Here is a 26,039-nt window from a genome sequence, read left to right as displayed (position 1 = left end):
CTGAGCTTGAAGTTCCGCGAGTACTCTCGTAGGAGAATCTTGTTGTTCTTCCTCGGACGCAGGCGCAGAGCGAGGAGCGCGAGAAGAAGAACGATCACAGGATTTCTTGGGTTTCTTCGCCTCCACCGACGATTCTTCCGGGAAAACCTCCGGACTAGAAGCCAAAGGACTGCAGGGAGCCTTCCAAGCCCTCTTCAACGGGCGCGACGCATCCGGGGAGTTCCAACCTCTCTTTGGAGAGGGAGAAGATGAAGAGGAGAAGCAATGGCGTAGGAGCTCCTTCTTATAGCGATCCGAGGCAGCCTGGGAGCGTACTTCAGGATCTGCCGAGGGGACGCCTGACCGGTGGGGGTTCTCCCTAGCCCTCTTGCGGCTTTCGACTTTCCTACTCCACTGGAACTGGGAGTCTGGAAGAGGTCTAGGCCTAGAGGCACTAAGGAGCCGGTCAGACGCACCCTCCACAACACTGGGGACACTGCACTGATCACTAACACTCTCCTTACCTTCCAACTGACGAATCTTCTGATCCATAGAAAGAATCGTGGCTCTCAGAGCTGCCGCCTCCGAAGGCGAATCTTCGGCTTCAGTACGGGGAGCAGGGGCTGCAACTTGGGAAGAAGGTTCTAATTCTACGTTAGTATTAGGATCCACATCCAACTCACTCATTCTAGATCTACTAGAACTTCTAGAGGAAGCCTTACGTACTCTATCACGTTCCAACTTCCTAACATAAGAAGAGAGAGCCTTATATTCGTCTTCATTCAATACCTTACATTCACTACAAGGGTTAGCAAAAGAACATTCATTCCCCCTGCATTTCATGCAAACCATGTGAGGGTCTACCGAAGCTTTCGGCAACCTCACCTTACATCCTTCATTCACGCAAACCCTAAACAAAACAGAAGTTTTAATTACTGAATCTAGGTCAGACATCGTTAAAGAAAATCCAAATCAAAATCAAACCGGTCCACAATCAGCGTATGCCAAGCCAAACAAAGCGAATACATCACCAAAAGAAGTCCAATTTAACTCCAGGCAATCGAGAATCGAAAAACTATCGAGAGGAACCGACAACAGTTGTTATCGTTCCCGCGACAGAGAAAAATCTGACAAGCAAGGGGGATTGGTTCGTACATCCGCCACCCAGCGGCGGGTAAGGTAGACCACCTGACCTACCTGTCGCGTGTGCCGCGAGATTTGAAATTCTGTCGGGAACGTCGGAGACTATAGCTAAGTATATATCTGTCAGGGAAGTTCATGTACAAAAACTCTTTTCCTCCCTTGATTCTCTCTCCTTCCTACCTGCCTCGCTCGTATCCCCTACCCACCCTCCCTCCTCCGGGCCGGGCTGGTTTGTTTACCATTCCGTCGCTGGACTTGTATATAACTTTGGGACCATCTTGTGTATCACTTACCTGTTTTGTACATAATCCTTTGTATATTCATATTGCTTTAGATACCATTCCATTATTCTGTTTCGTTATTAATAGTTTTAAGCTCTAGTTTAAGTCCTAGTTTTAATTAGTCACATAAGTTGTCCGCTGTTATTACGGCTCATTAAATTTATTCTTTAGTGAAATTCAAGTTTCATTATCCCTTTTACTTTTGTCTGGTATCTTTCAAGCTTGTATTGCATTCTCTGATACTTTTTCACCGGCAGACACAGGTCAAACCCAGAAAAGGGATTTTGACAAAGGAAAAATCTATTTCTGGGAGAAGACCTGTGTCGCCCGGTGAACCCGTCCCTCTTTCTTTACCCACCCTTTAGCCAATTCAAGCTTGGGTGTCTATTCCAGGAATGAGATGGCGGGCGTGGGTGGTAGTAGTAGTAGCAGTAGCGAGCGGAAGGTAGAAGGGGTAGCCTTTGTAACGGCTCTCGCCATGGGAGGGAGTTTGAAAAGGAATCCTCTAATTGGCAGAAGTCCTGTGAGAAGTGGCTTCCACTCGCCCCAGTGCTTATACCGACGCCCTTGGGTGTTCGAGCTGAGGGTAGTAACTTCAGCATTCCATGCTAGCTTTTTTCTCTGGTATATTTAGGATCTATTTATACTTGGAAAAGTGAGCTACAGGTACTTTTCACCGGGCGACACAGGTCTTCCCCAGAAATAGATTTTTCCTTTGTCAAAATCCCTTTACTGTTATTTTTAATCATATCTTGAAACCACGAGGTACCGGGAGTCAATTACTATTTCAATTTCAATCCATTTGAACAGGAAGAGGGGTATGAAAATTGTACGAATGGCAGCAGTTCCTTAAAAGTATATATGAAACAGTGATACAAGATATATACATGTTCAATATCAAACATGTTCAAATGAAACTTGTATCATACATGTATCCAATTCAGGGGTATGGAATATGTATGATTGGCAACAGTTCCATAAAATATGTATGGCACAATTTGTGTTCAATATCAAATAGAGAAAAAATGTAAAAAGATGGCACAAAAATCTTTATTTCAATGAATACTGTAATTCCTGTATATAATCTGCAAGGAAGACATGAGTCTTAAATAACATCACAAGCCTAGAGTTTTAAAAATGGAGAAATTGGATGCAAGGAAACAACCGCCCCCCCAAAAAAAATACACACAAAAATTCAAAAAAAAACACAAAAAGGTTTTCTTACAAAAAAAGAAAAAAATCACAACCCTATTGGTGAACTAAATTAATCTTGTACAGTGACTGATTTATGAGAGGTAATGGTTCGTACTCACTTGTCAATACACAAATTCCACCATTACAACTAATTTCATACTGTGCTGCAAGATTCTAAGTATATACTATTTCCTGTTAACGCTTCATTTTATGACCAAAAACTCAATTTCACTACTACCTAAAATTGAAGTTCAAGTCTTTTGATACATTACAGAGGAGCCTTGGTTTTCGTACATAATCCATTCTGGAACCTCCCACGAAGTTCGAAACAATAATTCCCATAAGGAATAAAGCATTCCAGGGCCTCAAAAATATTTTTTTAAATAAATTTCATAAGGAATAACACAGTTTTACACACAGAAAACAATGAGAATTAAATATAAATGAATAATGAAATGAATAAGGAACATTAAACATCACTCTTGCCTTTATGAAAGCCAGAGAGGGAGGAGGAGAGGTTATTGTTTGGAGGGGAATCCCACTCCAAAAGGACTTCAGGTATGAAGAACCTATCTGGGATTACTTCTCTACGTTTTTTAGTAGCAATGTCTAGGGTTACTTCACAACTTGGTTTTTTACTGGCACTAGGACCAGCTTGAGTCACTGGACCCCTATCGCACAACATCCAAAGACATTTGTTTCTGGTGTCTTTTTAAAATCTGCCTAAAGTGGTACAATGCCTTGTCACTAAATAGTTGGAGACACAGATTGCAACGTCTTTGTTAGGATGAAACTTCGAAAAATTTTTTAACATCACTCCACTTGACAAACATTGTTTAACCCTTAAACGCCGAAGCGGTAAAAAAAAAAATGTCTCCCGTGTGCCGGAGACGTTTCAGAGTGAGCACGGGAGCGAAAAAAATATTTTTTTCAAAAAATCACAGCGCGCTTAGTTTTTAAGATTAAGAGTTCATTTTTGGCTCCTTTTTTTGACATTGCCTAAAGTTTAGTATGCAATCATCAGAAATGAAAAAAATTATCATTATCATATATAAATAATGCGATATATGATAGCGCAAAAACAAAATTTCATATATAATTGTATTTAAATCGCGCTGTGCGCGAAACGGTTGAAGATAACCAGTTACTTTTTTTTCGTTGTAATATACACTAAATTGCGATCATTTTGGTATATAACACATTGTAAAACGATAAAAGCAACACAGAGAAAATATTATCACAAAATAATGCATGAATTCGTAACGCGCGGACGTAAACAAATATTTTTTTCAAAAATTCACCATAAATATAAATATTGTCCTAGAGACTTCCAATTTCTTTCAAAATGAAGACAAATGATTGAATATTACTATACTGTAAGAATATTAGCTTACAAATGCAGTTTTCGACCATATCTGACGAGTTAAAGTTGACCGAATGTCGAATTTTTTTTATATATATTTTTTTATATGCAATTATTTCGGAAGTAAGAAAAGCTACAACTTTCAAATATTTTTTGTTTTATTCTAAATGAAATTGCGCACATTTTCATATACAAAACTCTATGAAATGCCTAATATGAAACGGAGCAAATATTCCGAGAATGGGACTTACGCATTTCGGAGATTTGTGGCGGAGAATCCGCGCCCGGAGGGAAGGAAAGTTTTTTTTTAAAATTCACCATAAATTTAAATATTGTGCTAGAGACTTCGAATTTGTTTCACGATGAAGATAAATGACTGAATATTACTAGACTGTAAGAGTTTTATCTTACAATTGCGTTTTTCGACCATTTCGGTAGAGTCAAATTTGACCGAACGTGGTTTTTTTCTATTTATCGTGATTTATATGCAAATATTTCAAAAATGAGAAAAGCTACAACCTTCAACTAATTTTTGTTGTATTATACATGAAATTGCGCACATTTTCATATATAAAACTTTATGTAACGGCTAATTTAAAATGGTGCAAACATTACCACAATCGCACGTATGATTTTTTCGGAAGAGTTACCGCGCGGACGTAAAGAAAATGTAATTTTGTTTATAAATTCACCATAAATCGAAATATTGTGCTAGAGACTTCCAATTTGTTGCAAAATGAAGGTAAATGCTTGAATATTACTAGAATATAAGCGTTTTAGCTTACAATTGCGTTTTTTGACCATTTCGGTAGAGTCAAAGTTGACCGAAGGTTGAAATTTTGGCACTTATCGTTATTTATATGAAAATATCTCAAAACTGATAAAAGCTACAACCATGGGTTGTTTTTAGTTGTATTGTGCATGAAATTGCGCACATTTTCATATATAAAACTTTATGTAACGGCTAATTTAAAATGGTGCAAACATTACCACAATCGCATGTATGATTTTTTTCGGAAGAGTTACCGCGCGGACGTAAGGAAAAAGTTTTTTCATAAATTCACCATAAATCGATATATTGTGCTAGAGACTTCCAATTAGTTTCAAAATTAAGGTAAATGATTGAATATTACTAAAATATAAGAGTTTTAGCTTACAATTGCGTTTTTCGACCATTTCGGTAGAGTCAAAGTTGACCGAAGGTTGAAATTTTGGCACTTATCGTTATTTATATGAAAATATCTCAAAACTGATAAAAGCTACAATCATGAGTATTTTTTTGTTGTATTTTACATAAAAATGCGCACATTTTCATATATAATACTCCATGTAACGGCTAATTTAAAATGGTAAAAAATTATGTCAAAGTGACGAAATAATTTCCGAGATGTGTCACAGATACTTTTTAGTGCGGCAAGAAAGAAATTCGCGCTTGCGCGCCTGCGTAACGATTGTAAACAAAACAACACCTTGATCCGTGAACTCCCAGCATCCCCCAAGGCGCGTGATTCAAGAGTTTTCGGCTGGTAGGCCTAAAAGTATTTTTCCGCGAATTTTTAAAAAAAACTTTTGTATGTCGACGTAAAATACGTCCAGTCGGCACCCGAGAGACAAAAAATGTCGACGTAAAATACGTCCAGTCGGCGTTTAAGGGTTAATCACTGAAGTAGACACAGTATCCCCTCTCTCTCCTCCTCCTCCCCCTCGAATTCCTCATCTGCCACCTATTGCTGTTCCTGCAGAAGGTCTTGTAGCTCCTCAGTGGTTAGCTCTTCCCTGTGGGCTCCCACAAACTCTTTCACATCCTCACCACTCACATCCAAACCCATGGACTTCCCCAGAAACACAGAAGATTCCACAACAGGTGTAGGATGGTCAGGGTCAGCCTCAAATCCTTCAAAATCCTTCTCGAGGTAACACTCTGGCCACAATTTTCTCCAAGCAGAGTTCATTGTCCTGGAAGTCACTCCCTGCCAAGCTTTAGTTATAAGACTTATGCAATTAAACATATTGAAGTGATCCTTCCAGAACTCTCTTAGGGTCAATTCAGTGTCTGAGGTCACTTCAAAGGACCTTTGGAACAATGCCTTTGTGAAAAGTTCCTTGAAGTTTAAGATGATTTGCTAGTCCATGGGCTGGATGGGAGGAGTTGTATTAGGTTTTGATTTATATAGATTTTTGGCATTATGCCAAGCACTGGGGCAACTAAGGCCATTCAGCGTTGAAACAGAAATTGACAGTAAAAGGTTTGAAAGGTGCTAGAGGAGGAATACCTCGCAGTGGCATTATGAACAATTATTAGGAGAGGGTGGACAGTACGATGGAAGAAAGAGAATATGAACGGAGGCACAGTAAAAGGAATGAAGGTTGTTACAGCTAGGGGCCAAAGGGACGCTGCAAAGAACCTAAAAGTAATGCCTACATTGCACAGAATGAGGTGCACTGACGGCATTACCCCCTACGGGAAGTGGTATTTGGACGCAAGAACTTCACATTGATGAATTTAAATTCCTCCAACAACTGGTCTTCCAAGCCAGGAGGATGCGCAGGAGCACTGTTCATTACCAGGAGGCACTTGAAGGGCAACTGATTATCCTGGAGGTATGTATTTTTTTTACCATAAGGGCATACACTTCACTGACCCCCTAAATGAAAATTTGCCTCAAGACCCTTCCTTTTTGTTTGCCCTCCACATCACAGGCGAAGCGCTGAAAATTGTCGAAAAATCTCCGAAAAATTAATAACACTGTTTGTCTTAAACACTCTGGGAGTTTCAAAATGATACACCAGTAGGAGCTTCACTTTGAAATCCCCACTAGCATTTTCACAGAACAAGAGAGTTAGCCCATCCTTCATGGGCTTGTGCCCTGGCAATGAAGTTTCTTCCTTTGTGATGTAGGTCCTCGATTGGTATTTTTTTCTACAGCAGGCCTGTTTCATCACAACTGAAGACCTGTTGAGGTAAGAATCCTTCAGCCTCAAGATATACTTTGAATTCCTGAATGAATTCTTCGGCAGCATGTTTGTTGGAACTCGAGGCCTCCCCATACCGTATGACACTCTATCCCCGTACGCTTTTTTAATTTTTCAAACCAGCCTCTGCTGACCTTAAAATCACTAACAGCAGCATTTGTTGTTGGCATTGCCTTACTTAGATCAGCAAGCAACACCCTACCCTTTTCACAAATGATAGCTTCAGATACACTATCCCCCACTAATTGTTTTTCATTTATCCACACTAACAAAAGCTTTTCTATGTCTTTCAACAGTTGTGATCTCTGTTTTGTTAATGAAGTGAACCCTTTTGCAACATCAGCTGCCTTAATTTCATTTTTCTTTGCTCGGATAAAGCTGATTGTTGACACAGACTTGCAGTAAATCCTAGCGAGATCACCAACACGTGCCGCACTTTCCTACTTTGCTACAAGTTCTTTCTTGAATTTTATTGTATTTCTGGCCTTTTTTACCGGAAGGCTGGCACTTGGAACTTCCTTTGGCCCCATGATGGCTAGTTTGAAATCAGTTTCACTAGCAAAAATAGCACAAAATACAATGAACAGGTGCAGTGATGTGGACTGCACGTGAGGTGATGCTTGTTCAGTGAGTAACAAAGGCAGAATAGGTCATGAAAAAGATGGGATGCTTTGTTTGGGAGCTTGGTACAGGACCCGGTCACACAGTGGGCCCCGGAAGAAGCATTTCCAAGCATACAAAATACGAGGAAATGTACGACACCCGAGACAAAGTTTTGTCTGAAAAAGTCTACAAAAACAGAATTGTACGAAAACCAGGGTGTACGAAAACCAAGGTTTCACTGTATACAATACTATAATCTTATTGAAAGACTTACATAAAAATTAAGGCTACACCAAATGTATACTAACCAAACTCCCTGCAGCAACACCACCTCCATTGGCAATAGCTGCTGAAGACATCATACTTGTAGCAAAAGAACTTGCAGCTATACCAGTAGAGGTGAAGCCAACCGCTGGATAAAAAAACAACAATGTTTTAGCTTGTGTTGAGATAACCCACACAAACTTATATATCAGATGCTCTATACCAACCCTTAATGAATATAAAAGGAACAAAAAATCATTGAGGAACTGAGTCTATTTCACAAATGTTTTTATGACTGGCTTCTCTTCGAAGAGGAACATACTCCTCTTAAAAGTGGAATATACTCTTGAAGTCACACAACTTACATAAAAAGAAACTTATCTGACATAAAACATAAAAAGAAACTTATCTGACATAAAATGAATCCAAACTAAAATGTACTCAAGTGTTGCAAAAATTCTCATATATAAAATTACATCATTGAAAAGTAAAGCAGAAGTTAGTCTCCTTACAATAGTAAAATGTAAAACAATCATTGGAAGAACAAAATGCTTAAGAATAAAAGACAATAATTGCACTCTGATGCACTGAGTCAGTAACAGCAGTCCTTACAGCCTTGTTTAACTAAAGATGACCTTACAACAAGTTGCAGTTAGGGAAACTGGCAAACACTACCCTCCCTTCAAAATAATTACTAGATGTACTGTATCTACTCCTGTAACATGCCATCTCGCGTATCGTGTGGCCCTCAATTTTTCACCCTTAAAAATTTTCTTATCTTGCGTATCATTCGAGTTCCTTTTTTGAGAGATCAAATTACAATAGACTAACCTTTTTCCCTCCTTCTCTTTATCTCATCTCCTAGTTAAATAAGTTAATGTAAAAGAAAATGATAAAAGTATCGTTAGTAACGTTATGGTCATAATCAACTGAATCAGATAACAAGAGCAATTTTCCTTGCATTTCAACCATCGTACGATAGTAAAATATTACCATAGATGTGTTACAAATGATGTTATAAGTACCCTTATTTGCTATGGAGAAAATATTGGCAAGGAAATATGCTGCTAAATTCGAGCTGCAAATTGTAGCTCAATCTGAGAAAACAATGTTCAACCTGATAATGACTAAATAAATTATAATGCATCAGAACATGGATGAAACTCCCGTAAACTTCAGTTTTCCATCAAGATCAACTAAAAATAAAATTGGAGAGAAAAGTATTTTAATAAAAACTACTGGGCATCAAATAACATATTTTACCGTTGTTTTCACTAATATGTGAATATTGTGTATGCTAATTTTATATCTCGTGTATGATACAACTGCCTAAAAATTAGCTTCAAAATTAAGTCTTCCAAAGTTGCTTGTTATGCGAGTGTATAAGGTATAGCCTATACTTTTATCGTATGTATTAGTACTAATCTAATTTATGGTTATAATCACATTCTATTTTATGGCCAAAACAGGCATCTTGACAAATTACAATTTCTTTCATCATATTTCTGTTCATTTACCATTTCAAGGAATTATTGAATTTAACTATTAACAGTCTAAATAAACATGTCCTGAAGTGATAATTTAAAAGAAAATTTTAGATTTACTGTATTGACAATTTTGTTCATTACTTGTATGACAGTGAACTACAAATCGTAAAAAGAATTGTAAAAAGGTCTGTATGAATAATTCAGGATAGGTCCAAGTGAGTTATGGACTGTTTGCGACAGTTTTGTGCACAAGTAAACATACATATCAAGAAATGTTATTGCTATATAAGAATATTTAGATTATTTTTCGTGGACAACTTTGTTCGTCGTTTTTACAGTGCTGGGAACGACAATTGGTAAAAAAAAGCATGGAAAACGAATTTGAAAATATAATTTACTAAACAATAATTGTTCACCTTATGTATTCCATTTCCCCTTGTGCTAGCAAAATAGAAAAAAACACGGCTTACAGGGATAACTGAACCTTCAGGATCTAAATATTTTTTATTCTAATTTTTGACAGAAATATTGCTCTTTTGCTGTTTCCATAAGTTTCTTTTTTTTAAGAATGCTTCGACTTCAAAGAAGACTAGAACAAGACTTATGTTTATTCTGTATTATTTGTAGCTACTTCAGTCATTAGATATAAGTCTTTACTTTACAGAATGGGGCCTTATCATGTTGGCACTCTCCATAAAATGACAATAAGCATAATTTTTTCTTTTACGTACCATTTTCTCAAAACTTACTTGTTTCAAAAACAAATTCTTATGACTCCAAGAAGACAGAACCAAATTCTATGAAACTTTTACAAAGTGTAGCATAACTATATTACTTGCTTTGCAAAAAGTGAAGCTGATTTTTTAGTAAAACCTTTTATTTTTTGGCATATTTTTGACAAGTGTCATGATTTTTTTTTCAAATGCAAAAATAAATTAACTCTGAAGTCAACTTTTTTACTTTTTCTCTTTGAAATATTTCATTATTAGTTGAAGAATAAGAGGTAAAAACTTGAAGCAAATCCCTTCAATCATAAAGTGACTATAACCACTTACTTTATAATGGGGACTTGTGGAGTTGACACTCTCCTTAATGACAATAACCACCAAATTTTGTCCAAATAAAAATCAATGGTACATACTATATACACATGTAAATTTTCATAATGAAATTTATTATTTGGATACTGGCCTTCTGTTAAAGATAACATATTCAAAATAAAAGATTTCTTGGCTGACCCAGATGACTATCTAGTTCACCTGTTCCCTACAAGGTGTGTTGTGAATTATCTTGTTCTCATCAGAGTTATTCTTGACAGCCCACAAAGTTGGATGCTAGGTGGGTCACACTTCAATGTTAGGTAAAAGTTCAAATAATAAATTTCATAATGAAAGTTTTTTCTTTTAATTTGTGATGAATTTTACCTACTGTTGAAGATAGCAGATTCTGAAACTGAGAGGACGGTGGGTTAGAGCAGTTACACAGGGAATTTCCTCAACTAGGGAAACTAAAGGTTTTTTACATTAAACCCAAAACATTCTAACCTGATCTGGGATCCTTTCTAGATAATACTGCTACCAGAAGGTGGATCTCTCTCAGGGAGAAAGGCTTTCTGGTAGGTATAAGACAAAGTAACAGCAGCCTTGAAGAGAAAGCTGCCTCAGCAGAAGCAGGGTTTAGACAAATGTGCCTGATCTAACAGCCCAACAAATGAGAGCCAAAACTAAAAGAATATCTATTGATACAAAAGTATGCTCCTTTACAGTTATTGTACCTTCATGCTCCTAAAGAACAGGCTTTAAAATTAAGGAAAGAGAGTACAAGATTACTCTTGTTCAGTTCAAGAAAACTGTATCTGCTATGATTAGCATACCTAAGTCTGTACGTAGTACTTTCGAATGAAATTTCCATGTCTTAAGGAAATGAGTGGCAACAACAATTACATTTCCATATCATCACGTTATGTTCTCCAGAAACAAATTTCTCCAAATTAAATGAAGTAGCAACAGCCCTTATAGTAAGGGTAATAAATCAGGATTATGCTTGATATGCACTAATTTGACCAAATTAGTGAGAAAAACACACATAGGAGTGTTCGATCTCCAACCACACAAAATGATAAATACTGCCTCTAATAAGTTTTAATTTAGCTGAACACACTAATTACTTTTACACAGCATATAAGTTTCTCTATCTTATTTTTCTAAATTGGGTCAAGCCATCACCATCATCTAACAACCCTTATAAGTGAAATGTCTTAAAATAATTCTCAAGTCTTTTGTTCTTCCCCTGGGTTTAGAACTTAAGATCTTTTCTTGCAAAAGCCAACATTCTATGTGAACGCTTTGAATAAGTTCATTCTTTTGTAGGTGCTACGGTTACCAAGAAAAATTTTACATACAGTAATTAGGTGTTTTAAAGAAGCTGCTTTAAATGGCTCAAACAGCTCTGCAGACAAAATTTATAAACAATATCAAAGTTCCTAGTGACTGAATTTCAAAAAGACCTAAAGACCTCTTGGGGTCCAGGACAAAAGCAATGTCTAGTCAAGTGCAACATAAAACTCAAGAAAACATTGAACTACTTTATACCCTATAGCTGCTGGGACTATAACAGCTTGTAATATAACTGGAAAACCAAAAATAAATATCTGCAGAGGCAAAAATACCTACTATGGGTTTCACAGACAATGCAAGCACATTTTTTGGCAATAACTCTGTAACGAACATTCATATCAGTACGAGATTTTGCTATAGTCTAGTACACCCAGTGCCATAATTTATAAGAATATCATGAATCATTCATTTTAAAGAATATAGACACTTGTCCCTGTACCAAGAGGCAAAAACTCCATTAGCCAGAAAGGGATACGAACACAACAATATAAAAAAAGCTTCGCCTACCCTCTCCCTCCAACTCCAACCCCCTCCTTCTTCCTTCCCTCATCTGCCCTCCCCCAGAGGCAAAATCAAGAGTGATGGAGTCTTTTCACATAAATTAACAGTAAAATAGTAGGGTGCTACATGGAAATATTATGTCACCCATGCCGTTTCTTCTTTCAAATGGTGTCACAATAAACCAAATAGTAGACATATTGGGGACATGCAGGTTATGTGCTTTAAATCTGCAAGACACTGCAATATTTACAGAATTATAGAGATGGATTAAAATAATTTTAAGAAAAATAGAAATAATGAAGACAGATAATGCTGAAAGAGATGAAACATCACTGGATAGATTAAGAAAAAATGAGTTGACATCTTTCAATTATTTAGGAACACAAGTCTGTGTCCTTTGAGTATTTAGAAACACTTCATTCAGTACAGGTTCTGTTGAGTTGGAATTTAGTGAAAGACTAAAAAGAGTTATTTTACAGTGTCTCAAGAGTGTGTCATCAGGTTTAACAGATAGTCAGCCACTAAATTATTTCGAAGGCGGTGGTTGGTTTATCACTACTGGAGTTGGTCACTACTATGGATTTCACAGACAGTGCAAGAACGTTTTTTGGCAATAACTCTGTAACGAACACTCATATCAGTACGAGATTTTGCTATAGTCTATTACACCCAGTGCCGTAATTTATAAGATATCACAAATCACTAATTGTAAAGAATAAAGACACTTGTCCCTGTACCAAGAGGCAAAAACTCCATTAGCCAGAAAAGGATACGAACGCAACAGTATAAAAAAGCTCCGTCTACCCTCTCCCTCCACCTCCACCCCCCTCCTTCTTCCTTCCCTCTCCTTTCTTACCTCACCTGCCATCCCCACAAATCTCTCTCTCTCTCTCTCTCTCTATGAAAGTTGCTTCAGTTTAAACTTATTTTGTATGATTTTGTTCTATCCATCTATCTATCTAATATTTATATTGTTTTTTTTCTAATGATCCACTCGGTTGTTACCTGCCAGTTGACGGATTTATTTATACACTGATCCTCTCTCTCTTTCTCTCTCTCTCTCTGAAAGTTATTTCAGTTTAAAAATACTTTGTACGATATTTTTCTATCTATCTATCTATATAATAATAATTTACATTGTTGTATATCTCTCTAACTATTCACTCGGTTGTTAACTGCCTGTTGACTGATTTATCCATGCATTGATTTGCTCATCTCTCTCTCTGAAAGTTGCTTCAGATTAAACTTTTTTTGTATAATTTTTTCTATCTGTCTATCTATTTAATAATTTACATTGCTGTATATTTCTAATGAGCCAGTTGGTTGTTACCTGCCAGTTGACTGATTTATTTATATATATTGATCCGCTCATAAAATAAACATTCATGACTTAAAAATATATTCATGGATATAATCGAGGCTTTACCTCTAATGAATGTCCGGTAGAAAGGCTTAATTTTTATTTGTAACACATAGAGTAACTATAACCAGTTATTTTTGTAACCATAGTGACAGTTTAGTTACGAGGTGGCCATGTCTTCTTCATCTTCGTAATACAAGTATATGGCTGATGCCTTGAGTCCCAATGAGGTTTGCGAAGAAAGTAACCAAACAAGTATAACTGTCGCTTTACCATCAATCATACTTAAGGTCTATCGTTTTGCTACTCCACCTTACATTCGTATATCACTCACTTTAATAACCATTTACAATACCAATACCACACACACACACACACACACAGAGAGAGAGAAAGAGAGAGAGAGAGAGAGAGAGAGAGAGAGAGAGAGAGAGAGAGAGAGAGAGAGATGTGCGAATCAATGCATGGATAAATCAGTCAACAGGCAGGTAACAACCGAGTGAATAGTTAGACAGATATACAACAATGTAAATTATTATTATATAGATAGATAGAAAAAATATTGTACAAAATATTTTTAAACTGAAATAACTTTCAGAGAGAGAGAGAGAGAGAGAGAGAGAGAGAGAGAGAGAGAGAGAGAGAGAGAGAGAGAGAGGATCAATGTATAAATAAATCAGTCAACAGGCAGGTAACAACCGAGTGGATCATTAGAAATAAAAAACAATATAAATTATTAGATAGATAGATGGATAGAACAAAATCATACAAAATAAGTTTAAACTGAAGCAACTTTCATAGAGAGAGAGAGAGAGAGAGAGAGAGAGAGAGAGAGATTTGTGGGGATGGCAGGTGAGGTAAGAAAGGAGAGGGAAGGAAGGAGGGGGGTGGAGGTGGAGGGAGAGGGTAGACGGAGCTTTTTTATACTGTTGCGTTCGAATCCTTTTCTGGCTAATGGAGTTTTTGCCTCTTGGTACAGGGACAAGTGTCTTTATTCTTTACAATTAGTGATTTGTGATATCTTATAAATTACGGCACTGGGTGTAATAGACTATAGCAAAATCTCGTACTGATATGAGTGTTCGTTACAGAGTTATTGCCAAAAAACGTTCTTGCATTGTCTGTGAAATCCATAGTAGTGACCAACTCCAGTAGTGATAAACCAACCACCGCCTTCGAAATAATTTAGTGGCTGACTATCTGTTAAACCTGATGACACACTCTTGAGACACTGTAAAATAACTCTTTTTAGTCTTTCACTAAATTCCAACTCAACAGAACCTGTACTGAATGAAGTGTTTCTAAATACTCAAAGGACACAGACTTGTGTTCCTAAATAATTGAAATATGTCAACTCACTTTTTCTTAATCTATCCAGTGATGTTTCATCTCTTTCAGTATTATCTGTCTTCATTATTTCTATTTTTCTTAAAATTATTTTAATCCATCTCTATAACTCTATAAATATTGTAGTGTCTCGCAGATTTAAAGCACATAACCTGCATGTTCCCAATATGTCTACTATTTGGTTTATTATTACACCATTTGAAAGAGGAAACAGCATGGGTGACATAATATTTCCATGTAGCACCCTACTATTTTACTGTTAATTTATGTGAAAAGACTCCATCACCCTTGATTTTGCCTCTGCTATGTTCACATAAATTGACTAGCTTTGCCTTCAGCAGTTAAGTTCTTAAGTGTAATATTAATTCAAGAAAATTATTTTTTTCACTGGCACTTTTGTTGAGTTACATAAGTAAATTAAGTTTCTTTTTAACTAACACTGTGTGACCATACCAATATTTTTCACAATGGAGGATGTGAATTCTCAAAAAAAAAATCCAATTATTATTCTTTGTTTTTTTAACATGTTTTGATTTTATAACCTTTTATTACTGTCCTTCCACGTGTAAGAAATGAAGAGAATTACCAACATTTATTATGTATTTACAATGTTAAAATCTCTCAAAAATTCCTTTACCTGTCAAAGCAAGTGGAGCTGCAGCAACCAATCCCAGACCACCAATTACTGAACCAGCAGCTATGCCAGCTGTCTTCCAGAATTTTGATGACCTACCGATGGTGTTGGAATTCTGATTTTCATTACTTGATGATTCCTTGTCTTTGTTAGACTTGCAACTTTCATTGAAGTCTACAGAGATGTGGTTAGTAGATTGTGGAGCTTCCCTTGTATTCCTTACTGGCAACTCTGTTGAATCTTGATTACGTGTACTTTCTCCCTCCTGATAGGGGAAAACAAAATCTAATCACCTCAAAGAACAGTTTTAAAACAAAGTACTGTAATCATAGCAATAACTTTACTGAAGGTTTACCTCATAATCATAATAATACGGTCTACCATAAACTTTAGCATCATACAAGTGCACAAAAATCAAGATTAACACATCAGAATAATTAATATAAATTCACATGTCATGTGTAATTATCAAGTTTAAAGAAAAGCTAAGGCAAGTTACCATCACTAAAAGGTGTGCTAGAACATAAATCCATTGTAATATATAGCTATCAACAATAATAATATCTTGTACTCAAATCTCATCAAACTGAGTCATTACCTTATCAATGGTACTAAGGTTTTTAGGCATATCGACATTTTTGGTTTAACTATGCAGTTGTCATACAAGGAAAACTTTTCATGCCATTCTTTATTTCTCACACCATTTCATTTTTATAAAAGATTATAGAAAATTTCAAATGCCAACCCCTATACTATTTGCTCTACATGAATGAAATTATTATGATGAAAATAACTTTTAAGACCTTCAGAGTATGACTTAAAAACCAGTAATTTCAATAACAAGTTTAAAGTTTCAGTTGTGTTGTCACTTATTTCCAGTAAAGAAAAAATATACTAACCTTCACTGTCCCCCCCCCCCCCCCTTTTTTTTCTGCCTCCATTCTTTCCCCTTCTTTCTCTACCCCATTTCTCTGTTTTTCCATTTTCCTTACATAGCCCCCATATCTTACCTTTTATTACTCTTCCTCCCTTTCATACACAACACCTTATTTTTCACCTTTTTATCTCCTGGCCCTACTTTGCCTCATTTCTCCATTCTCTTTTTTTTATTTGATTTCCTTTATTTCCTCCAAACATTTTTGAAGATAGAACTATGGAAACAAAAGATACAATAGCCCATCAATTCAGGTCAGGACTGGAAAGGGATATGAAACGGCAACACATTATTTGGGTTTAAAACAGTTTAACCAGACCACAGAGGCCTAGAACGGAGACGAAACAAGTCATTTGTGTGATGATGAATCAATGACAATTAACTTTAAAAGAAAAAATGTATTATGTATGTATACATTTGCTCATTTCCATATATAAACAAATAAAATAAATAAATAGTAAAAAAAAATCTGAATAAAAAATTGAATTTTTAAAACTTTTTTTTTTTTAATTCATTCAACATCCTATGAGCTTTTTTATTTTCACTAATTACTTCGTTTTATATAATGTCAATTAAATTACACTTCCTCATGAATGTTAAAATAGGAATGATTGAAAATTCTCTCATCGATTTACGTACGTACTTCCACAGGTTAACCCTTAATGGACGGATACCCCATATAAGTAGCAATAACAGGTATTGGGTGGTGGATGGATGAACTCATGGTGAGCATTAACATTAGGCGCCATCGATTCGGGGATTGGGTGGGAAAGAGGTTCCAATACTTCTATTGCCTATATACTATTCACTAATGACAACTTTTACACTGGCTTAGAAAAACGATTAGGCGACTCATGAGTTTGTTGTGATCTTGACTACAAGGGAGCATGTATGTACTGCCTCTCTCTCTCTCTCTTACATGACATCATTTTATAAATTTGCTCATAAATATACCCAGGGGTTGCTGTTGGTTTTATTTCTTATCTTTTAAGATAGTATGTCAGTTATAATTGTAATTTTGCAAATAAAAGTGCAAAGAAATATTACAAAAGACAGGTACATATAATACAAAAAAGTTTATGCATCTTTGATCTTAGTAATTTTACGTAAATATTTTACAACAAATACACTTAAAATTGTTTACCGATTTAGTTCTTATCTGTTTTTATATTGTGTGAGCTGTAATTATAATTTTACTAAATAAAATAATTAGAAAAACATATAACTTGATAAATTTATAACTGTCTTGTAAAAGAGGACCCACAATGGTTTGTCAAGTCTTTTTCAACTTCTCGTAGAAGGAAAAATTTTTAAAAAAATTTTCCCTTGCACCTCGTGCATTTGCATATCTTCCTCTTTCCACTGATGTGTTTTTTTTTGAACTGACCAACCTCAAAGTTTCCCCAGCCTGGGTTACTGCATATGCTTCTTTCAGAAGGGCTCTTAAGGGTTCATACTCCCTGTTCGTTATATTTTAGATTGTCCCACAACATATGTTTGACTGCTATCAACACTTGGCATGTTCAATGCACTTTTGAAAAAAATGTGCTAATTTCGTCACCATTTATACAGCACATGCTGTCTGAATCCATGAACTCTTCAATGTTATTCCCGGCTCTATTTAAGATTGTACAGTTACAGTCCCATATCGGGTTGTGTGTATTAAAATCAACTACTATTAATGTAGGTTCCTTGGTATTGTTTAGTAAATCTTTAAGTTTATCAATGTCGTAATTTTTGTTAGGTTGGTTATATAAATTAAAAATGACATAATTGTTGTTTTTAATCATATTCAAATACTTGATATTTGCAAGTCAGTAAAATTTACAGGTAGGGGAGAGCGGTGATGATTCGCACAGTGGGAACCCCCGAAAAATCACGTGAAGTAGAGTTTGTTTACCATTGGCACATGGACTTTGGTTGAGAGATGACGCGTACTTTAGTATAGAGGTTAAATTTTGTGGTTTTTCTCATTTTCTATGTAATTTTTGACGTTTGAATCATTAGGTGTGGTGTAGTCAATACGATAAGGGAGTTGATTATCAGTTTGGGTGTGAATTTGTACTGTATGACTAAGCTGATGTAGCTGTTACTTGCCCTTGCCTGTAATCTCGAAGGACATGGGGCTGAGGGTGTCATCAAATGATAAAGATTTTCACGAATAATATTTACGTTGTATATCGTGTATCCATTCATTAGCCCCTCATTACTTTATAAAGCACTTCATAAACCCATCATAGGACCCCTCATTACAAAGAAAAATAAGTCTATCCTTTGCTTCATTGATTATACTTCCTTAAAGCCTACCGTGGGACGAGAGTATAAGAAGAAAACCAACATAGAAAGGGATGCTCCTGCTATACAAAATAAACTTCAGGAGTTTAGAGCAAAGGGTGGTTCAGGTAGAACATGATTATGTGAAGAAAGATAGAAACAGGCTTGACCCAAAGCAGGACAGAGGAAGGAGACAGGTAAAGGCAGAAAGCAGGGATGATGCATGATTGCAATGAACACTCCAGAAAAGCTTGAACGTAAACAGAAAAAACATATGTAAATGCCAAAAGTCCCAGCCAAGAAGGAAATAACGTTTGGAAATATCTTAAGAACATCATAAAGCAAGAAAAAATATTAAAAAGTTAGACAGGACCAAACCAGTAATGAAGACCTTCATCATTGTACTCTTGAAGATCTCTTGAAAGCCAAGCTTAACAATAATTATTCTGACATTAGAGGAGGAGATCGAAGACGCAGTTGGTTTCATTGATGAATTCCCAGAGGAGGGAGAATTTGTTTTTGTTGGAATAGGTCCAGTAAAAGGTAGCAAAGTCTATTATGTAGGTAAATTAATCAGCAATTTAGAAGAGTATGATGAATTTCAAATTTCTTACTTAAGAAAAACAGATATTTACTACTAATAGTTTTACATTTCCATAATTGAAGATAAAGCAACTACTGGTAAGGAGGCAGTGATTGGAGTGCTTCCAAACTCAGTTCAGCATAGTATTAAAAGAAAACAGGGGTATTTCAAAGGTCGTTAGGCTAACATTAAATGAAATTTAGGCACAACAAATGTCATGTATTTGAGTTACATTTTGTGTTTGGTGTTTAATCATGGAGAGAATAAACTCAACCATATTTTGATTATTAATTTATTGGCTGGCGAGGATATTTCTTTTAGTTTTTGTTTTGAAGGATACAATACTCTTTAAGCCAATTTTAACATTTATTCTCAGCAAACATCGCGGGTTTGAGTTACATTTTCTGTCTGCCAATCACCAAAGGAGAGAATAAATTTCAAGTTGATTTTGATTATTTCAATTAAACATTCCGTATGGTATTTATGTTTCATTTACCATCTGACTTGAAGGTAAATATCAATTATAATAATTGTCCGAATCATCCCATGCTCTTGTCCAAAAATCATCGCCATGGGTAGGGATGATTCGGACACTTTGGAAATTTTTATTTAGATATATAGCTTCAAGTATAGTAAAGTATACGACTCATCACATTCACTCGTAAATGTAGGATGATGAGGCTACACATTGACATATCAACATCTCTACTCCTTAAACTCTTATTTCTAGATAAAAAAAAAAAAAAAAAAAAAAAAAAAAAAAAAAAAAAAAAAAAAAAAAAAAAAAGTGTCCGAACCATCACCGCTCTCTCCTACTTTGTCATAAAATACTTCATGTACATATATAGCAGTACCTAAATTTCCTTCTTCTTCTCTACATGTAGATACGATGGTATATTTATCTATCGTTGATATTGTTTTATTGACATGTACACATATCATCGGTTCATATTATTTTAGTAATTGTTGTAATTCTCCCTAGTTAAATCTGGTCTGGAGACCATTTATGTTCCATAGTATAATTATTGAACACATTAACATTAAGTAGGTGTGTTGAAGTCTTAGTTTCTTGTTGAGGATTATCGATTTGCATTTTCTCTAAAATTTTATTTACTACATTTATTTGTTTTTCCTTTTTTAGACGTTAGGTGTCCAATGTACATACAGCCTTTTTCATGAGTCTCTAAAATAGTGGTTTCTTTACTTCTTTAGTTGATAAAATTTTGTATGGTGGTTGTTAAAACGTCTTTTGTTATGTTTCTGTTTTTGTTGCACGATTCGACGAAAGATTACATCCACGTGTTTTTATGTGTCGTTCTTTTTTTCATTTACTCTTGGTGCACCAATTACTGGTTAAGGAGTAATCTCTTCACCTTTCACAATCATTTTCGTCTATGGTGCTTTCCTCTACTATTTCTTTCATGTTCTAGTTATTTGCATCCATTTCTTTTATTACTTTAGAAGATAAATATAATTTTTTGGTTTCTGTACTTTCTTCGAGTCTTTTGTCTTTGCTTTAACAGATACCGCTCTAATAATTGTTGACTTATATGATTTTGGATGGAGTTCTCTCTAAAAGGGGCCCATCAACTTGGGACCACCTTGACGTAGTAAGAGGTGTCTTGAACCCCAGGAATTTGTTCCAGGGTTTGAGTCCAAGAGTCCCATATATCTTAATAATATTTCTTTGGATTAATGTTTGTAGAATTTTCCACTATCATAGCTGGGACTGGGCCAAGCCACTATTTACCAAAGTGTCTCTCATATTCTGGCGGCGTTCAAGAGTTAGCGCCAAAGCGGATTTTTTTTTTTTTTTTTTTTTAAATCACAGCACGCTTAGATATTAAGATTAAGAGTTCATTTTTGGCTCCTTTCTTTGTCATTGCCTGAAGTTTAGTATGCAACCATCAGAAAAAATATCATTATCATATATAAATATTGGAATGTATGATAGCACGAAAAAAAATTTCATATATAATTGTATACAAATCACGCTGTGAGCAAAACTGTTAAAGCTAATGAGTTAATTTTTTTCATTGTATTGTACACTAAATTGTGATGATTTTGGTACATAACAAATTGTAAAACAATCAAACAACACAGAGAAAATATTATCACAAAATGATGCATGAATTTGTAACGGGCGGATGTAAAAAAAAGTTTTTTCAAAAATTCACCATAATTCGAAATATTGTGCTAGAGACTTTCTGTTTGTTGCAAAATGAAGGTAATTGATTGAATATTACTAGGCTGTAAGTGTTTTAGCTTACAATTGCAGTTTTCGACCGAAGGTCAAATTTTTTCTATTTATTGTGATTTATATGGAAATATTTCAAAACTGATAAAAGCGACACCCATGAGTTATTTTTTTGTATTCTACATGAAATTGCGTACATTTTCATATATAAAACTTTATGTAACGGCTAATATAAAACGGTGCAAACATTACGACAAACTGACGAAAGAATTTCAGATTTTTTTGGCAGTTACCGCATGGACGTAAGGAAAATTTTCTTTTTTTAAATTCACCATAAATCGAAATATTGTGCCAGTGTTTTCCAATTTGTTGCAAAAGGAAGGTAAATGATTGACTATTACTAGAATGTAAGAATTTTAGCTTACAATTGCATTTTTCGACCATTTCGGTCGAGTCAAAGTTGACTGAAGGTTGAAATTTTGGCACTTAGCGTGATTTATATGAAAATATTTCAAAACTGATAAAAGCTACAACCATGGGTTGTTTTTGGTTGTATTCTACATGAAATTGCGCACATTTTCATAAATAATACTTTATGTAATGGCTAATATAAAACGGTGCCAACATTACGACAAACTGACAAAAGAATTTCTGAGATGTGTCGCTGATGCTTTTTAGTGCGAGAAGGAAATTCGAGCATGCACGCCTGGGTAAGGCTAAGGCCCCACCGAATCCGTCGCGGCGCGTTGCGTGCGTGCAACACGGCTATCCGTCTACAAGCGTCTCCGTCTTCTGCGCGTGTGGCCCAACCAGACACACGAGTGACGGTTATAAGACGGACAATTCAAACTTCAGCAGTAGTTGCCGTTATGAAGGGAGCGCGCGAGGTTTTCCTCTGACTCGGTGCTGTCAACCAAATTAGAGGGGTTGAACAGTAGGAAAATCTGGACGTATGACATAAATTTAGAATATGCAAAACTCTTTCATAAGTTACGATAGCGTCCAGACAAGTTTTTTTTTTTTTATTGTCGGATAACGCCGAAAACCTTTGACTTAATTCACGAGGGCATTATATCTCGAATATCAAAATTTGATACCAATTACAGAAGATCCGTATCAACGTAGTAACTCTGAGGGAAGGATTACTGATTTCGAAATTTGTAAAGTTGCACTTTATTTTATTTAATACAAAAATTAAGATACGTAAAATTGTGTGTGAACTGAACACTTTGATACAGGAACTTCTGAAACAAAGATATTTACATAAATGTATCCATTAGAATATAATAAAAAAAATACATGAATCCTTTATCATAACCACAAATCATCACATTTGATTATAACTCAAAGTTGGGCAGGTGGTTCAAATGCAGGTTGTTGTAGATCTACCACAATTTCTTCCTTCAAGCGGACCCAAGCTCGGAGACGCACGGCCACGTGCGGCTAAAAACAAAATGTTTTGTTCCTTGTGCGTCTAGTCCGGTAACGCACCTGACGCCACGCACGCTCATGCGCCGTGTGGGGCCACTCGTGTTTGAACTATGACAGTTGATCGAAACGCACAAAACGCGTAGCCGTGTTGGACGCACGTGACGCGCCGCGACGGATTCGGTGGGGCCTTAGCCTAACGCATGTAAACAAAACAACAGCTTGATCCGTGAACTCCTAGCATCCTTCAAGTCGCGTGATTTAAAATTGTTCACAAACTACACCTATACGTAACTATTTTTCCGCGAATATTTAAAAAAACTTTTTTTTGTCGACGTATCGTACGTCAATTAACCCTTAAAAGCCTATTGGACATATTTTACGTCGACTAAAATTGTCTGTCGTGTGTTTAATTGACATATTTTACGTCAACTAAAAAAAAAGTTTTTTTAAATATTCCCCATTACATAGAGTCTTATGTATGAAAATGTGTGCAATTTCATGTAGAATACAAAAAAAACAACCCATGGTTGAGCTTTTATCAGTTTTGAAATATTTTCATATAAATCACGATAAATACCAAAATTTCAACCTTCGACCGAAATGGTCGTGAAACACAATTGTAAGCTAACACTCTTACATTCTAGTACTAGTCAATCATTTACCTTCATTTTGCAACAAATTGAAAGTCTCTAGCACAATATTTCGATTTATGGTGAATTTAAAAAAAACTTTTTTCCTTACGTCCGTGCGGTAACTCTGCCGAAAAAATTAGAAATTCTTTCGCCAGTTTGTCATAATGTTTGCACCGCTTTATATTAGCCGTTACAGTTACATAAAGTTTTATATATGAAAATGTGCGCAATTTCATGTAGAATACAACAAAAAACAACTCATGGTTGTAGCTTTTATCAGTTTTGAAATATTATCATATAAGTCACGATAAGTGCCAAAATTTCAAACTTTTGGTAAACTTTGACTTGACCGAAATGGCCAAAAAATGCAATTGTAAGCTAAAACTCTTACAATCTAGTAATATTCAATCATTTACCTTCATTTTGCAACAAATTGGAAGACTCTAGCACAATATTTCGATTTATGGTGAATTTAAAAAAAAAAACTTTTCCTTACATCCGCACTGTAACTCTGCCGAAAAAATCAGAAATTCTTTTGTCAGTTTGTCGTAATGTTTGCGCCGTTTTATATTAGCCATTACATAAAGTTTTATATATGAAAATGTGTGCAATTTCATGTAGAATACAACAAAAAACAACCCATGGTTGTAGTTTTTATCAGTTTTGAAATATTTTCATATAAATCATGATAAGTACCAAAATTTCAACCTTTGGTCAACTTTGACTCGACCAAAATGGTCGAAAAACGCAATTGTAAGCTAAAACTCTTACATTCTAATAATATTCAATCATTTACCTTACTTTTTCAACAAATTGGAAAGCTCTAGCTCAATATTTCGATTTATGGTGAATTTTAAAAAAACACGTTTTCCTTCCGTCCGCGTGGAAACTCCGAAAAAATCAAAAATTCTTTCATCACCGTTTTACATTAGCCGTTACATAAAGTTTTATATATGAAAATGTACGCAATTCATGTAGAATACAAAAACAAATAACTCATGGTTGTAGCTTTTATCAATTTTCAAAAATTTGCATATAAATCATGATAAATAGGAAAAATTTGACATTAGGTCAAATTTAACACGACCGAAATGGTCGAAAATTGCAATTGTAAGCTAAAACTCTTACAGTCTAGTAATATTAAATCAATTACCTTCATTTTGCAACAAACAGAAAGTCTCTAGCACAATGTTTCGATTTATGGTGAATTTTTGAAAAAAAACTTTTTTTACGTCCACGCATTACGAATTCATGCATTATATTTTTTATAATGTTTTCTCTGTGTTGCTTTGATCGTTTTACAATTTGTTATATACCAAAATCATCGCAATTTAGTGTACAATACAACGAAGAAAAAATTAATTCATTAGCTTTAACCGTTTTGCTCACAGCACGATTTGTATACAATTATATATGAATTTTATTTTGCGCTGTCGTCGCTCACTCCCAAACCCCGCTGGCATACAGGAGACACTTTCGGAAATACTGGTTCGGAGTTTAAGGGATAAGCACCCGACAGACAATTTTAGTTGACGTATAATAGGTCCAGTCTGCGTTTAATGGTTAATGTGGATCATCAAAGAAAAAGGACAGTCAAGGAATGGCGAATACTTCAGAGAAACTGTGCTTACTGGCGGAGTATTTCCTTTCCTCAAAGATCCTGAAAATGTGTTATCTGTTGAAGAATTCCCATTTTTGCATCATAAGGCACCATGTTTCAAGGCTCTTCAGACACAGGAGCTGCTTCGAAACAGTGGAATCGATTTCTTCTCATCAAGTGAATTTCCAGGTAGCTCTCCTGACCTTAATGTGTGTGAAAACATTGGTAGTATCTTAAAGGATCGTGTTGAAGCGCGCACAGTGGACTATGATGGTATACCAAGCCTCAATGACCGGCTAAGAGAGGTGACCAAAGTGTTCAGGAAAATGGAGTTTGAGTCTCAGTTTATTCTTTTGATTTGCTGAAATCATAACCCTCAAGAATGCAGGCTGTGATACAGGCAGATGGAGGCCACACATAATATTAAATACTCAGAGAGAAACTTAAATAAATACCTGTTCTAAATTACTTTTGTTTTTGTCCATATCGATTTTAGTTTATGCTGTAGAGGGGGGGGGGTCCTCTAATTTCGAAACACCTTGTATGTATAGGGGCATGGGGGTTAGTCATTAGGTAACCATGTGTCAGTTTACCATGTTTAGTGAATCACTAAAGATAGTTACTTCATTAAACTGGTTTTCAGATCTAGTTGTTATACTAATTTTATTTCTAGTAATTCAGCAGTGAACACTGATGCTTTGCTATGTAAGGAGGCTTGGATCTTTATACTGTTTCCGTAAACAGTGAATCCAACTCCCATATCATCTTTGGAACCATCATCAGTAAAAGATTATTATTGTGTACTTTGATATGTTTCATAGCAAGGGGGCTATTCTATTGATTTATTGGTATTGTACATAGTT

General features: G+C 35.5%; 1 protein-coding gene across 1 annotated transcript in view; it reads right to left on the bottom strand.

Moving 5' to 3' along the window:
* The window catches only part of LOC135196208 (uncharacterized), a 249,441-nt gene that overhangs the window by 47,571 nt on the left and 175,831 nt on the right, over nt 1–26,039 (bottom strand). Inside the window, exons 4-5 of the mRNA XM_064222835.1 lie at nt 15,529–15,790; nt 7,845–7,948 (exon numbers count right to left, since the gene is read on the bottom strand). Coding sequence (XP_064078905.1) covers nt 7,845–7,948; nt 15,529–15,790 — 366 coding nt within the window. The remainder of the gene's footprint in view (nt 1–7,844; nt 7,949–15,528; nt 15,791–26,039) is intronic.

The sequence above is a fragment of the Macrobrachium nipponense genome, chromosome 17 (assembly GCF_015104395.2).
Source record: "Macrobrachium nipponense isolate FS-2020 chromosome 17, ASM1510439v2, whole genome shotgun sequence".
Taxonomy (NCBI): Eukaryota; Metazoa; Arthropoda; class Malacostraca; order Decapoda; family Palaemonidae; genus Macrobrachium; species Macrobrachium nipponense.
This window is presented reverse-complemented; position numbering and strand designations above follow the sequence as displayed.